Source organism: Hippoglossus stenolepis, chromosome 22 (genome assembly GCF_022539355.2).
Source record: "Hippoglossus stenolepis isolate QCI-W04-F060 chromosome 22, HSTE1.2, whole genome shotgun sequence".
NCBI classification, from domain to species: domain Eukaryota; kingdom Metazoa; phylum Chordata; class Actinopteri; order Pleuronectiformes; family Pleuronectidae; genus Hippoglossus; species Hippoglossus stenolepis.
The window spans coordinates 930,386-943,421 of NC_061504.1; the positions used below are offsets into that span (position 1 = coordinate 930,386).

Below are 13,036 nucleotides of genomic sequence, written 5' to 3' on the forward strand. Positions count from 1 at the left end.
TTTTTTTAGTCAAAGTATAGGCCATCAGTTGAAATACCAGGAGCGAGAGAAAATGTGTGTGCGTGTCTGTGTGTGCGCGCTCCCAGACGGGGTGTTCACGCGAAGCAGCCGGTAAGTGACTTTGTTGAAGAACAGTGGAAACAAACAGTGGAAACAGTGAGTTCCTCTCTGGTCCACAGCTGCTCAATGAGCAGAAGTTTGGTTTGTACCGAGCTGGAGTTCCTGTGTCCTCCCTCCACTCTGACCTGCTCTCACTTTAACTAATAAACACTCATCACTAGTCAGTTAGTTTACTTTGCACTTTATTTTGTCATTTTCTGTTTATTTTTGTAACCTCGCTTTGTAGCAGTACAGGTAACTGTTGATTTTGCTGTAATTCTGAAAACTTTTTAGTTTTTCATTTTGTCTACAACAGCAGCAGTGAGACAGTGAGACAGTGAGACAGTGAGACGGGGGGCAGAAGAACATTTTTGTTGCTGTGGGAGCAAACTATAGTGACATTTTACATTCTCTTCAAGCATAGAGGCTGTTGTGTGTTTTACAGAGTGTAAAGCCATTGAAATAATTTGTGATTTTGCACATTACCTATTAGCATCCCCACAATGGGATGTTGCCACATTACAGATTTAGTTCCACTGAAAGTCCGTAGCTTAGTAAGCTAAGTTGCTATAATGTTCATATTTTAATTCAGACATAGGACTTCCTCCTGCACTGTATGCAAACATTTTCCAAATATTTTCTAGATTGAAATGAACAAATATATTGAAACTGTATACAATTTATACATACTGTGTAACACAATATAAAAAAAAAACAACCATAAACATTAACAAAATAAAATCCCCACCTCTCCAACAGTCCTTACCGAAGTAAACATTATGAGGATATGGTTTATTGTAAAAGACTCACTGGTTGTGTACAATTTATTTTTTTATGGCCACTTTTATTGACTCATATTACAAATTGATTTGCTTTGGTTAAAATCCTTTTCAGTTTGTGTGGACTCTTGAGCAGCTTTTCTTGAAGGACCTCTCTCTATTTGGCTGAATTCATCCTTCCACCAGTTCTGATGGCCCATTCGCACATGGTTGCAGCCAATGGATGTGGCTACAGTCAGAGTGAAATGTGAGACCCTGTAACATTAGTCTGATAGGTCAGGTTAAATAAGCCAACAATTTCCAAGTCACTTTACTGGAGGTAAAACTGACCATGAAGGTACCTGTAATGTAAAGTACTGGTTAGCTGACCAGAATCTAAACATGCTCAGCAAGCGAACAAGTGAATACTGTCTAAAAATTAAGCTGGTCAGATTGATAGGAAAATGTATAATTATATAGACAGAATTTGTTCAAAACTGGGAGGGAATACTGATGTTTAGAAATGTGGCCTGCAGACCTCCTGTGTGGCTGCCAGAAGCAGCGTCATCGCCACTAAAAGCCATCACATGGCACCTGGAAATATCCCACTACTGTAAAAATGAACATGATTCAAAAATGATTTTACATTTTAAACAAAAAGACTTTGACAAGCCATGATATGTGTTATGGACAGGGGGGCAACACTTTCCAAATTCGGCTCAATGTGACTGCAAAGCACAAAAGATCAGTTATCAGTTAAAAACTCTTCAAAATTAGACTGTGACAGTTATCTTTCATTTTATTTTACTTTTAAATAAAACAACAAAGAAACTCAGAATGTTTAACCAGTCAGTGTTCAGGACCTGCTCTGTTCTGATCATCTGACTGTCAAAGAGTTTCTACTGCACCATCTTCACATGGGGGGGTGGAGTAGATGAAAGCAAATCGTATTTTCAGTGTTATAAGTCAGGCCCACCAACACAACTGGTAAACACAACCATTATCCAGAGGGAATTGTAATGTTGTCTTCCACAGGGCTCACTAAAATATAATACACTTTGTACTTCTGGGAGTGTTCAGAGACAATGTGACAAATGTGTGTCTCCTTCAAAACATTCACACAATATTGATCATTAGTCCTCCAGCTCCTCACAGAATGGAAATCCAATCACATAACTATAAAAAGAGTCTTTTACTGCTGTGCGTGGTTGTTGGATTCATCCTGTGAGCTGACGAAGAAGCACACTTGTTTCGGAGAGGTGGGGGTGATGTGAGGATGATGGTGGTTGTTGGAGGATGAGGATGAGGATGAGGATGAGGATGAGGATGAGGATGTAGATTCGTGGATTTCCCAGTAGTTGCCATGGAGGTCTAATGAGGAAAGAGCCGGCAGCTTGTCTCTTTGCATAGGTTTGTCGTGCTCTGCAGGTAGAGGTGGCACACTCGAGCATTTCCTCAGACACGGCTCACTGTGAAGTCGATTATACATGTTAAGATTGTAACATCAAAGTGACTTGACTACATTTAGAGAGTGCTTTCCTAATCTCAGTACTTAACCCTGGCTCTGACAAACCAGAGGTAAACCCAGTTGTTACTCACTTGCTTTAAATATGGGAATAGGATCTGAAAAAACTGGTGCAACCCAGAGTTCATATATTTATTGTGATGTTATTGTCAAGTAGTTACAAGCCAGTCTTTAGTGCAATGACTTATGCCCCAATTCCCAGAGAAACCACCACATTACCCCAGTCACATTTCTGTCTGGAAATCCTACCCTGAAAGATTCGATGTCTGTTCTATTTCCTTTCATCTCTAACATTGTTTTTCCTATTACAACAATTACAACTGTGTGGGAACAAGAACAAATTGTTCAGATGACATTTGCGACTTGGCCTTTGGTAACATAAATTATCTTCTATATCTGTGCAAAACACAGTTCACATAGCACAGCAGAGTTATTCTATCTTTTGACAAATGCTGCCTTAAACCTTCATATGTTTTACACAGTGTTCCAAACATTATCTTACCCAATCTTCTTAATTTGCTTTTTGCGGTTCAATATGTGTTTGTGCCTGTGTGTGTCAGCTTGGGTTGGGTTAATGGGAAGTATATACCTTTTGTGAAATGTTTGTTTGTACTGTTCCACATTGGCTCTTTCCAAAGACCGGATATATTGAGTCTAGCACATGGGTCATTAATTACGTTTGTCTAAGCAGACACTGTGGGGGTCGGAGTCTCATTCAGAGTTCTTTTGATAAGCCTTTATCAGTGTTAGAGGGCTCCAGAAAAATATAAGAAAACCATGATGATAAATAGATACGTAGGCCACCAAGTAGGCAGTTAACTGAGGAGTGATGGTTACAATCAGTTATTATTCTTTATTATCATAATTGAGTGTAGTCCTGAATAATAATTAACTTGACCAGTTATGCTGTATTCCTTTCTCTTTGTTTCAGTTTCACCTCTCGAGCTCCTGCTGTTCAGCACAGTGAGGGAGTGACTCCTGCACCAGGTGGTGTGTGATGACCCGCAGAACAAAAGGGCATATTTGAGCTGTGTAAATCATTTCTAATAACACACAGAGCATCTGTGTCTGCTGCCCCTCCTACTCCCCCACATCTCCTTATAAGCTTCAATTAACCCTTTCTGACCCACAGCAGCACTGGCTGAAGCCTAAAAACATGCCAAAGAAATTGATATGATAACTGGTTGCACTGTTCCACGTGTTTTCTTCAGTTCCTTACTTCTGTATATTGCTAAAACCTCTGGTGCAGACTGTCTTTGTGCCTCTTAAGAAATAGTCATCTGGACAGAGGAGCGAACATTCACAGTCACAATGAATTAAAATGAACACTATCCATGTGGACGGGCAGTGGGTATCGACTAACAGCAACGTCAGCTGTTTCCTCGTGTGGGGAAAAGCAACAACAATCCCTTCTCCTGCACGTGACCATGTTTCGGTCAGAGAGGGGGGGCAGATAAGGCATGGAGAGAAAGAGGCAAGTAGGGGTTAAGTGAATCAATGCACTGTGCACAGCTCAACAACCCAGCTGAAGCAATACAAAATAAAAAATCTACATAATTGTTGATATTGTGGCGGTGAATCAATGTATGGTAGTAGTAGGTAGAAAAACAAAAAACAGATATTGATATCATTTCATTCAGTTTGTCAGCTGAGGATCACTGCTCTAGCACTGTGTTTGAAAATGACACTGTCTGGAAGTTCATTTATCACCTGATGGAGTGGGCTGGTCCTCCTTTCCGGGCCTGCCGGTACACATCAGCAGCCACGCCAAACAGCCAGCCCACATCAGCCGGCACCTCTGGGATCCACTCCACAAGCCTGCAGCAGAGCAGAACGCCCATCATAAACAAAAGCAACTTAGCCCTGGGTGTGACTCTGGTTAAAAGATGAGTGGAAATGAGTTTTAACTCTTTTTCTGAAAGCTGAGATTACTGTCATTGATGAGAGCGACACCTCACCTCTGTGCCACTGAGTAGGCTGACTGTACAGGAAGTGTGCATGGCATTAGCATGTAGGAGGCCACTCTCACTGGCAGCATCTCCGACACCTTGGCAAACAGACCAGGCTTCTCTTGGCAGGCCTCGCAGAACACTGAAGAATGAAGACAACCGCACCAGTAAAACATACAGAATGTTGGAGCCATTATTTACACACCAATTTAAGAGGCTTGACGTGGTTTGTTATCTTCAATTGAATTGAATTGAATTCAAAAGTTACTATGAACTGCAATAATTTCAAACATAACTTCATCAACACAAAAGCCGGTTGAGTGTGAGATTACAAGGCACCTTTCTTAATGTGTGTAGGCAGAATGATCTCCTCATCCAACCACCAGTGCTGTTTACGCCGGAGGTGGAGCCTCCGCAGCACCCGCTCTTTGGTTGTTTCAGTGTGCTTGCAGCAGCAGTCGGAGGTGCTCTCTGGCGGGGTGAGTCCAAGGGTCGGACGCTCTAACATCAGCAGGTCTGGTACCACAAAACATGCCATGGGTGACACAGTCCAAAGGTTAAGATGACTGTCATGGTTATTTAAGAGTCATAGCAACACATTAGCAAAGTACTCACTGTTCTCTTCAAGGAAGCGTAGAGCATCCTTATAACCACTTTGACACATCTCAGCCAACACCTGTTGAGAGGAAGAAACCCCATCTTATTAATAGAAGAAAAGCGAAGATTAGTCTTCACTTTATTGACTTCCAGGGCTGTGGCTGAGGAGGGAGAACAGGCAATCCAATAACCAGAAGGTCGGTGGTCCTTGGCCAAGACACTGAACCCCCAAATTGCCCCTGACGGCTGTACCAGCAGTGTATGAATAGTGTGTGATAGAAAAAAGTCTGTGAATAGAAGCGCTGTAAGAATGTTTGTATAAATGTGAGTGGTTGAAAAGACTAGAAAAACACTATATAAATACAGTCAATTAGGTTCATGTCACTAATCCACGACAAGAATCATCTACGATTTTCCATTTAATTTGCTGTGTAAAAAAAGCAATAACGGAAACAAATATTATATGACATATTAAAACCCCATTAAACCACAAATAACAATTTATGGTTTAATAAGGAGATATATGCCGATACTATTTCTTTTCATGCTATGTGCCAATTGTCTCGGCTCTGACTCAAATAATGAAATGAAGTTAAAAAAACACTGATATATTTACTTCAAGTTTTACTAGTGGTGGAGTTGCATGTTGCAGCTGAACACCCTCTCCTCCCCCTCCCCTTCCAAACATGACAGAGAACCTGTGGTAGCCCTCAGTTGTCATCAAAACTCAAAAGATGTTTAGTTTGTCCAGTCTGGACTAGTGTAAAGAAAAATGGCGACCTCCGTAGAGAGGGCCCCCTACTGATGTAAATATAACGTATTTAAACATAAAGGCCCATTCTAGGGTAAGGAGAACAACAATGTGTACAGTTTAGATGACACACACACACACACTAGTGAAAACATCACCAGGATATTTTTATATTCAGTTTCTTTCAATAGATCCCTTTCACCTAAATCTTACACACTGAGCCTTTTAGTTGCTTTTTATGTAGCTGTCATAATTTTTACAATATACTGAACAAATACAGTATGTTAAAAGGAAAATAATTTAGAAAACAAAGAAATATACTGCATTTCAGCTCAGATTTATGGAAGATTTAAACACACACACACACACAGGGCTACAGTGTTCACACCACATGAGTCATGGGTCAAAATTCTTAATAATCCTGTGTTGCTATGCACTTCAGTGTTGCATCTGCCAAGTGTGTGTGTGTGTTTTCTTGTGAGAAGTCCCTCATGCATGGTAATTCCTCCCTCTATGAATGTGGTTAGAACAGAAATGCCCCCTTTAGAGATCTGTGACCTCCATTACACAATCATAGGCTCCCGACAGCATACCACACATGTACATGTGACAGGAGCGGTGAGTAGCGACAACAACACACCACAGAGCTCTACCCCAACAAGGTCAAAGGTCAGATCCTTTTAAAGGTAATTAAATAGTCATCACAGGAACCAGAGGGACCGCAGCAGCAGGTGAATTAGAGGCAGGAGGTATTCCATTCCATATCATTGAGCTGACGCTTTTATCCAAAGCGACTTACCGTGCAATGTAAGTGCAATTTAAAGTGAAGCTAAACTTTATATTATTTGTTATTTGTTTTATTTTTAAATATAGGTATATTACTCTGTGTCATGGCTAAATGGAGTGGAGGGAGATTAAGAGTAGTGAAACTAAAACAGCCATGCCACATCGGACAGGCGTTGTTGATGGTTTTATGCAGCTTCATGCCTTGACGTGTACCCCTGTGATATGTGAGAATTAACAAAGAACAACCCTGGTGCTTGTGTGCAACCTACCTTGGGTTCTGGTGGAAACAGAGCTCTGCTGAGACGGTACATGTTGCCCAAATTCATTTGGATGCTGGTGTTGGTGAAGCGAAGCTCGTGGAAGCTGGTGGAGCCGTCTTTGGGACAGATATCGCACTCGCCAGAAAATGGAGAGATGGTGATGGTGTTTTTCAGCTCCGACTGTGGCAGGTTGTCGCTGATCCCACCATCCACATACCGCTACAGACACCGAAAAGGGTAAAGAGACACTCGGTTGGTATAGAGGTACTGTATAGGCTCCACTGGCACTTAGTAGAACATCCAACTCGGCCAAGCCGAACAGTCCCCTTGAATTTAATCAAGCTTCACAAAATTTCACACACTCACTAAATGTGTCTTATTTTGTCCAGATTGATGAATTAATCCTTGGGAAAGAGGTGAAAATTTGGGAAAACACTCCATCTTCCAATGTTACAGAAGGTGAAAAAAAATGTTCCTGAATCCGGATCCGGTCCCGAACACACACTGGATACTGTTATTCACTGTTGTACTGTGTTAATTGACCCAGGCTCTACACAGAGCCATACTTGTATCCACACATTTTGGTCACATATTTTTGAACCATTGCATCTTTGTCCTGCAGCTCCTCTGATATGAGACGTCTTTGTAAACATGAGTCACACAACACTCGGTTCCATTTCACAAGAGAACATTTAGCCTGAAAGTTTTAGAAAATGCAGGCCCAGATCAGTGAGGATGATTCACTTATCACAGTGGTGTATATAAACTACTGTGTATAAACGTTTATATGTGTAAATGTGTACTTATGCATACACTGTACATCTTTCTGTCAAATGTAATTAATTTAATTAACATTTGGTCAATTTGAATCACGCTGTGATATTATTGTTATATTTTCGGCACATTTCCCCCCCCCCAAGGCTAATCCCGCCATCCTAAGAGAGGGATCCTCCTTGCTCTCTAGGTCTGTAAAGCCCTTTGATACACAGTATATCGTTTACCTGTAGATAGCCTATCATGGATTTGTCCGCTTGACACATACCATATGTCTAAGGATAATTAAAAAGAAATGGCAACAAAGAAATGCCAAATAAAAACCAGAGTTATCTTAGAAACAGGGACATGATAACCAGAGAGACTTGCATGGTCCTAGTTTCAAGTATGTCCAGCTGTAGCAATGAAGAGCGAACATGGAGGAGAGTGAATCTATGATTAACGTGAGGGGAGGATTTAGAGGATCTCCTTTACCACCAACAAATGACTGCTGCAAATGATAATGGGTGCCGTTATTAGAGGAGGCTCTTCAATGCTATGATTGGTGAAACTCACGGGAGATAGCAATGTTTGGTCAAACGTGCATAAAAGGTTGAGCTGATAGGACAACATTTTAAGGTTGTTTGTATTTGTGTTAACTGTTGTGATTGTAACATCACAACATCCTGGAGGGACCGAAAAGCACATATTAATATATTCTTAGAAACGTTATTCACCATATTAATTGAATTGTATAATTGACTGTCATTATTTATAATAATAAATAATGTTTATGATCATTATTATTATTATTATTATTATTATAACAATGTACAGGTATGTTCGGACTAAAACACCCTGTATCAATATATTTAAAGTATACCATTTAAACACTGTGTCCATTTTCCTTGTAACTACCAAATTACCAGTTTAATTTACAATTTAATTTCAGTTGCTTTCTAGAAAAGTATGAGCGAACTATACAGATCCATAAAAGCTTTCTGAAATATCTAAAGTTAAACAATCACTAACAAATTCTTAAAAATCGATATTTGACTTCACATTGGTCTGGTCTCCTCAAGAATATTTGTCCACAAGGTGTCACGGCTCAAGTTAATGCACAAAGTCAGTGAGACACACTATCTAGGGTTATGAGTCTTGTATCTGGGCAGCAGAAAGTACACAATGTACAGAATCCACAGACAGAATGTACAGACATACTGTACAGACAGACTGTACAGACAGCTCTGTAACATGTAAACACTTCCACTGAATGTAGCGGTAGATTGTTGGACTCACTGTGTGACCTGCTATATATATATATATATATATATATATATATATATCATCACATACACACTTTGAATTGCAACATCCATTTATTGTTGCATTTTGAATTTGGAAACTAAGAATTAATACATACATTTCATAACATTCATGTCATTAGGATAAGGACTTTGGTATGTTGTTACTTTGACATTTGAACTGCTTTCAGCTGGACTTCTGAATTCAGCTGCTATCAGTGGACGCAATTCAAATAACATTTCAACTTTTTGCACATTGATTTCTGCTGAACTGTAAGGTTAGTGCCTACATGCCGAGTAACAGCATCAGCAGATATGTTCATTCACTGTTCATTTTTAAGCTAAAGTGATTATTCTGTGTCCTTTTATAATAGTTCATGTAATCTGCTTGATAACGTGACCTTTGTATTTTGTAATTATGATATCACTGGATCTGAATCCAACCTGAGTGATTTGGTAACAGAAGATAGAAGGTGTGGAAATCCCTGTCAAAAGTCCAACAGCAGCTGATAAGTTAAAGTGAAGGCAACACTGATATCAGTATCTTGGTGCTGCAGCTAAAGTGATTAACACAGTTCTTTTCCTTAGCATACAAGTGACTTATTATGGTTAACTGTCATGGAGAACAAAATGATCTCATGGCAATCCTGCACCTTGACCTGCATTATCCATGTTGCATTCGGTGCAGTCGCCTCCTGTTTTCGGATTTGACTGGAATACGGTCACATAACAGGGAGGGTTTTCACCACAGCTACAACCAAAAGGCAAATCAAATGATCTTTTATGACAGAATTTGCCCATCTAGACTCATGAAGAGTTTCCTCTGACATATGGCTTGTACATGTCGATCTTTCTTTGCCACTGATACAATAAATGTTTTCTAACACGTGTAATGAAACATGTACAGTTTTTCACAATGTATTTCACACATAAGTGACCCTCGTGGAAACAAAGCTCAATGTTAAGATGGTATAAAAAAAGCAGACACCTACCACTCCTCTGTAAGACGGAGGAATCAGCCCACAGTAGATGGGGATGAAACAGCTACAAATCAGTGCCTGTGGACAGAGTGCAGTTTGGAACCAGAACAAATCTCTTTCTTGAGGCTTGCAACACTCTAAGACCCTAAAGGCTTCTCCAGATTTATAAGATAAACCCCAACCCGTACCTGAATGAGTTCCTCTTTGGAGCTAAACTCTGATATCACCACGTTTTCTCCGTCAGACACTCTGGTCAGCGAAACACACAGCCGCCCCGAGGCCCGGACATGAGCGTCAGCGGGTAGGTCCCGAGTCAGGCCTGACTTTATCACCTTGACCAGGTTGAAGGTTGGGTGGAGGGGACCCAGGTTCCTCTTCCTGGCCTCCTTCGCTACTTCAATCACATCCTGACAGCATTTAGCTAGGAAACAGAACAGACATTAAAGGTAAAGGGGGAGCAACATGCCTTCTTTGAACTGCAAACAAAAACACACAGCTTCAAATGACAACCTGCAACTGGATCAATATTCACTTTAGTTACCAGGAGCCAATGACCAACAAAGACCTGGGTTCTCTAACGATCTAGTGGTACCATGCCAATGTTTTAGATCTGAACCCATACTGAACATATCTATTACCATATTTTTTTTAAATAATCATAGTAGGAAAGGTGCTACTAAGTGTGTTTAGTGGAATTTGGACAGTGTTGATGAGAAGTGGCCACTGAGGTCGGTGGAGATGAAAATGTGAAACATGGGTGAAAAGTTGAACCTTTAAAGAAAGTGGATAATTATCAGAAAATCTGTATTATTATTTGTTACGTCCCTCATTTGCATTAATGACAGCCTACACGCGAGCTGCTATTATCTAGCAACCCGATGAGCCATTATCTCAGCATGCTTTGACAATGTGATATCCCAGTCAAGTGACTCCCTGAAAAGGTTCAGTGGGTTTGAGGTGACAGTGGAGGAAGGTTCAAGACAGTTTGTCTGAGAAATGCTGGTAATTCTTAGGATTAAGTCTCATTGCCCCATTTAGAAATTGCTACTGTCCCCTGAGGACAACACAACTATTTGGCAGTGCTTTCCCTGATTTACATTCTTAATAATCATAATAAATATTATTTCGTCACGCCTTTCTGAGTCTTCCCCTAGGACACCACACAATACATGTTAGAATTCAATTAGAATATAAGGCTAATTCAACCTGTTATTCTGAAGCAGCTGATGGAGAAACATATCAATGTCTCGGGACACTTTCACTTACTTCTGATGCCACTAAACACAAGCTATAACACCAACACCACCAGCAATAACAACAACAACAACAACAACAATAATACAATTAATACAACTTCCAGCTTCCAGGGCGTAAAGCTCCAGGCTGTCGAGTCCCAGCGGTGTGTCTTACTTATGGACGCCTGGCTGGCGAGCACCGAGGCGGTGAGCGCACCGGCAGAGGCTCCGTACAGCCGGGTCGCCCCTTCGATGAGGTAGGGCGCTCTCTCCAGCAAGCAGCTGGCGACTCCGATGTGGTAAATCCCCAGGAAGCCGCAGCCCGCAAAAGACAGGTTCCAGCCGCTGTCTAAGTCGAACATGTTCTCCTTTACACGTGGCATCTATTGCACTTGTGTCCGTCCTGGGAGAGGGATCCCTCACATGTGGCTCTCTCTGAGGTTTCTACCTTCTTTTTACCCTGTTAAAAGGGTTTTAGTAGTTTTTCCTTACTCTTGTTGAGGGTTAAGGACAGAGGATGTCACACCTTGTTAAAGCCCTGTGAGACAAATTGTGATTTGTGAATATGGGCTATACAAATAAATTTGATTGATTGATTGATTGAAACATGGCGGGTCATGCCCCGGCCGCGGAGCAGTGTCTGAGCACGGTGTGTCCTGACCCTGTTTATATACTGTCTACGGAACTGAAACACACGGACTCGGTTTACAGAGGAACAGTGGGAGGGGGGAGCCTCTGCTGGTGCGTTCAGGAGCAGTCAGAACTTTCACAACCCCCCCATGTGAGAATGTGCTTATATTTTGATACAACTACGTCACAGAATATTAGTCTTGCGTCTCTTCAATTTCCATTAGAAAACACAAAGCCAATGACATATTGCTGAAGTCTAAGAAAAGTAATATTTGAAAATGAACCGTTATCTTACATACTGTACATACACTTATGGTGTTTTGTGACCTAAGGATGTTTTACAAACTAGGCTCTTTTATTCACTGTCTATGATTGATACTTTCCGGTGGCGAGGTTGTGGGTTGATCAAACATCATGAGCTTGTTGGGTATACTTGAAGATGAATAGCCTACATGACCATAATCTGCACTCTGCTCACATGAGTCACAGCATGAAGCTGCTTAAAGGGGACATAGCATGCCCATTTTACCACAAGTTGATATGGTTCCTTGGGGTCTTAATGAAATGTCTGTAACATACTTTGGTCAAAATACCACAAGGATCATTTAAAACAGCACCCTTTTTACCCTGTCTAAAACAGCCCTCCACAGAGTGACCTGTTTTGAGTGCCTGTTCCTTTAAATGCTAGTGAGCCAGCTCCCCCCTCCCCCCTCTCCCCCCATGATTTGAAACGATATAAATTACATATTTTATATGATATAAATGATCAAATATGCATCCCATACTTTGTATTCCCCTTCTGTTGTCCTGGAGTTTTAATTTTCCCAATCACATAATTAAATGTCCCCCTCTGCCCATCCACTACAAGCACACAAGCAGACAGACAGAGAGAGAGAGGGGGGCTATGAAGACCATCATTTACCCCCGAACCCCGACATTCAACGGGTACAACAAGGCCATGTAGGGAGACTTCCAGTACCTTGTTACGACACAAAACCCAGGAAGCTCAATCGAGTCACTCAAGCATGACGTTTCTGACTTAGAGGAACCATAACAAAACGCGCGAGTGTTTTTTCCCCAGAGTTTTTGGGTTGGTAGACATGCCAGATACCCACATTAACCTGTAGAAGCACTAACAAAGTGGAATTTGCATGATATGTCCCCTTTAAAGCCACTGATTATGACTGTGGGGATGCATGGTTTTTAAAAACCAGCATGTTTATCCAGTCGATGGTAAAGAAAACAGACCAGGGTTGGATTAATGGATGCTCACCAAAAACCTTTTTGTCAGATATGGTTATTTTAATGGTAAATTTTACCATTATACCACACTAAATATTATCTCTGCTTATGCATACTATTTCTGCTTGTGAAACTGCCAAGATGACATCAGGGCCACAAATCTGAGA

The 13,036-nt window shown here is 41.0% G+C and overlaps 1 protein-coding gene across 1 annotated transcript; it reads right to left on the reverse strand.

Moving 5' to 3' along the window:
- Positions 1-285: 285 nt before the first annotated feature.
- On the reverse strand, positions 286-11,472 carry pnpla3 (patatin-like phospholipase domain containing 3). The gene is made up of 9 exons (XM_035146904.2): positions 11,173-11,472; positions 9,951-10,183; positions 9,775-9,840; positions 6,735-6,944; positions 4,947-5,007; positions 4,671-4,847; positions 4,341-4,473; positions 4,093-4,200; positions 286-2,326 (listed from the first exon to the last, which is right to left on the reverse strand). Exons 1-9 carry the CDS (start codon positions 11,378-11,380, stop codon positions 2,050-2,052), a joined length of 1,473 nt encoding a protein of 490 aa, XP_035002795.2. The 5' UTR covers positions 11,381-11,472; the 3' UTR covers positions 286-2,049.
- Between the last annotated feature and the right edge of the window lie 1,564 nt (positions 11,473-13,036).